The sequence below is a fragment of the Cephus cinctus genome, unplaced genomic scaffold (assembly GCF_000341935.2).
Source record: "Cephus cinctus unplaced genomic scaffold, Ccin1 Ccin1_scaffold0330, whole genome shotgun sequence".
In the NCBI taxonomy this organism is placed as follows: Eukaryota; Metazoa; Arthropoda; class Insecta; order Hymenoptera; family Cephidae; genus Cephus; species Cephus cinctus.
Window position 1 is genome coordinate 1,020,852 of NW_014333027.1, and position 3,978 is coordinate 1,024,829.

General features: G+C 39.7%; 1 protein-coding gene across 1 annotated transcript in view; it reads right to left on the reverse strand.

Moving 5' to 3' along the window:
• LOC107266579 overlaps nt 1–2,620 on the reverse strand; it is a 13,451-nt gene extending 10,831 nt beyond the window's left edge. Inside the window, exons 1-3 of the mRNA XM_025083956.1 lie at nt 2,541–2,620; nt 2,358–2,430; nt 1,894–2,257 (exon numbers count right to left, since the gene is read on the reverse strand). Of these exons, the coding sequence (XP_024939724.1) occupies nt 1,894–2,043 (150 nt within the window). The 5' untranslated portion in view covers nt 2,044–2,257; nt 2,358–2,430; nt 2,541–2,620. The remainder of the gene's footprint in view (nt 1–1,893; nt 2,258–2,357; nt 2,431–2,540) is intronic.
• Nucleotides 2,621–3,978: the final 1,358 nt, after the last annotated feature.

The window sequence follows — 3,978 nt, forward strand, 5'->3', positions numbered from 1 at the left end:
AAGAAAAAAAACCCCCCCCCCCCCCCCCAATATAACCATATCCTCAAAATTAAACCTTCGTATAATATCTTGCACCCCCTTGCCGAACGTACCATAATGTTAAGGATGACGAAACTCCTTGAAAACGCGCACTGGGTCTCTTGAGTTTCATTCAACTTTTTCTCTGGCACCTGGCCTGATATCAATTTTATTGCGATGTAACTTCGCCTTAATATGATTTTTATATCTGGCCACATAAGCAGCTTACTTCACGTCGAGCATATGCTGGACAAATTCACTGTTATGTAAAGTGAGTGTGTACTACCAATAACTATATTCTTGCTTCCGCTATACATCGTATTCGATAGCCAATCGATTTCATTAATCTACCACGCGCTGTTGCCGGTCATTAATTTAAGTTTAACGAAGAGAAGCGAGAACAACTTTAATGGATATCGCGCCCCGTAAAGTCCCTTCAGCTTCTACCGAGAGAACATTTCTCTCCTACCTAGTCAATTGGACATGCAACCCATCCAAGTATTATGAACCCGAATAATACGTATATAAAAGTTTTTCAAGCAATATTATTTGTAATACCCATAAAGGAAGTAATCTGTAACGAATATCTTATCGGCGTCGTCCCTCTACCGAGCGAATGATTAAATATCAAGTTCGCGTTCCGATACTAGCAGAAGGCATCCTTGGTAATAAAGAAACTCTAGATGAGAAAGGGGAAAAAAGAATGATAGCGCGATATCTTTGTTATGTGCGTAAAAATGGAAAAAAAAAAGAAAAAAGAAAAATGGAAAAAAGAAGGAAAATGACATTCGAACTAGGTACGGCAATTTCGCAGGACATATCTAGGGTGATCGATAAATATTTACATGAATCAAGATAATCCTTTTGAAAAAGGGGTCGGATCAGTCAATAGGGTTCAGGGTGTAATGGACTGCGATTACTGTCCGTGTGAAAAACAATGAGAACCGTATACAACGTATATAAATAATACTGGAAGATGATGAAAAGCTACGGAGATAAGGGTAGGATCCAAGTAAGTTTAAGGTATAATGAAATCAATGGGGATGAGATGGTATTTAAGGGAAGATTCAAAGGGCGCTCAGGAGGTTCAAATCGTAAGGGCACATGAACGTTACATGAATGATCCAACAGGTGCCAGGGTGGTGATGACAGCTGTTTTCAATTTGTTAATAAGCCCATATATGAGAGGCAGCTGTGTATGAGCGCCCCTAGATATAACGATATGTATTCTTGTACTTCTGTATAACAAAGCAATGTAAAGCACAATATCTCACGAATGCTTCGCATAATGCTCCTTCGAAATTCCATTGATCGTGCATACGGTGCTGGGTAAACCAGTCTGAAGAGTTGCTGACGTAATAAACCGAACGCATTGTTATCATTGGCCGGCGCGGGTCTTTGAAGTTTTTATTGATATATCTAATACCCATTGTAAATTCACGTCCCACACGGGACCAACAAAATTAACGAAAGTCGCGAGGTCAATCGACGGGATGCTCCTTGACCGATTTATTCCAGGTCTTTTGACCGATCGGATAAAATTGCACAAATGCACACTACGTATAGTAACAAATATAATATAGAGCTACTGGTATACTGCTTCGTACGAAGTGACTTCGTTTCAACAGAATTCGCGCTCCGGTGAAATTGAATCTGTGCGAGTTCTGATTTAATAAAAGTCTACAGCTACTGGTTATCAGGGTTATCTTGAATTTGTATCTTTTTGAAAAATCGATCCACGCGCTATAAGTCAGTGAACAAGTATTAGCCGAGTGTAAATATTAAAAGAGGCATTTAAAGATAGTAAATATTATATGAAGGAGCGTAGGGATTAATTTTTAAGAATTAATGTAGACATTTTTTTTATTCACTCACCGGATACTCATCGTACTTGACTGCATAATCGGGATAGTCGAACGATCCCGGCGCGTTTCCAGCTGCGCTTCTCTTCGCAAGCGCGTGTCCTCTGGTACCAGTTACTGCAAGTAGCGTCCCGACGAGCAAAATAATCAAAGACGTTCCCATGGTGTTCCTAACGGAGTCCCAGGAGCCCGCCGATTTTCCGTGTTTATCACGCGCGAATGACACACCGAGTGAAGCCCGTGATATAAATTCGCAGGCTGCGTGCGAGCGCGGTTTCGCTAGTTGCAAGCTCTCCTGAGCGTCGCGCAAGCGTCGCGACGCGTACGTGTGAGAATCGCGGGAGTGGCGTCAATGAAAATACGATCCGAACGCTCTCCTTTATCAGAATATTAATTAAAAGCGTCTTGTACTCGAATATAATAATTTTAATATTTAAGAACGATCCATTTAAATCAATTATTATTTTCACAGCTTACCTCCAATTTTATGGTTATGGTGGAAATTAGTAACTTCCTTGAGATCCGCGCACCAAGGTATACTTTGAAAAGACTTAATAAGAGATCCGAGCGATTATTAATAAGGACTTTGTTACGTCTCTAGATAAGTTTTTAATTAGAGATTTCAATAAAGCCTGCTTTATTATTAAGCCTCTCTCCTACCGTATTCGCTTATGTGTCAATCGCAGTTTTCACAGTGTTTCCACGAATTGTCTTCAGCATCAAAGGTAGTTTCAGGGTTGCAATCTGACGGTTCGGGGCGTCTTACACGGACCTATATACTTTGCGCTACCTCGTGGTGGGAGCCACGCAAGCGCGAAAACTTTGGACGTTTCATTAAAGGAGTGTTATACCTTCCAACGCTTACTACCCACTTGTAAACCTGTTTCAGAGTTCACGAAGGATCCATAGATCCGATCTATATATTAATTGCAAGCATTATTCTTTAAACCGCACGATTTTAAATCTTTCATTAATTTTACCTAACATACAAAAACTTGTTGATCAACCCTTATAACGCTGATGCATCAGTAAACAATGTTGTATCAATACGGATTATGCATAAAGCTTGTACATAGCAGCGTGCATAAGTGACGCTCTTTAACTCAAACCACGTGGGTGTTATTTATAGATGCCTCAGAAATTCAGAGAGATAGATAAATAATTTACCACCAGTTCTCCCATGTTCTACCGTCCTATCTAGAAAGATAATAGATACAAGCGGATACCATTGCATTTTAAATCCTAAGGGTGAAATATCCCTCGTGCCGTAGGACGAACGTATCCCAGTGCGTAAGTACGTCAGTAACCGCGTAGTAAACATATCTATATCTATGCAAGCGTCGGTTTGTCTTTATGTGATGTGGTGTCGTAATTAGTGGCGTCAAATGGACTCGACGGGGTCGAGGGACGAAGATCTGTTACACCACTAACGAGACATCGTCAAAGAGTAGGACGATGAATACGAGTAACGAAAAGCTGAATGATATGCAGTTGGAATAATTATGTGAATTTGTAAAAAGAAATTTAACCAGTAAATTACATACCTTAAACAATATTGGACTGTCCAAATAGCATATAACGAAGTTACTGCTAATCATTATCATTAGAATTTAGACATGATCCTTATTTTAATCTTGAACGTGAATTGCCGACAAGAGTATTCATGCCGGCCTTTTCCCCATTTTCCCCAACGACATGGCATTGGTCCCTGTAATTTACGGTCCAAGGATCTCATGAAACCGGACGTGATACCGGATTCTCCAAGCTTTGTTGCTTGGAAGATTTTGCTCTTGGTTCTCCACACTTCTCTTGTCCTTGACGTGGAGTTAACAATTACTAATTCAGAGTTGGATTGCGTTGGGAATTCCACTGTACCGCTTTGGATTACATAACAAAGTTTAGTCTAGTCAATCATCTTGAAAGATATGTCTGACACTAAATGTACGTTAACTACTAGCGCCATGATAAACTTGTGAGTAAAATCAATACTATTTTTTATAATTTTAATTCATTTACTACATTGGCTCTTCTAAATCTTTTTTTTGTTCTTTCGCATGCTTCCTGAAGTGCTTTCTGTATTACCTATCCTAACTTTACA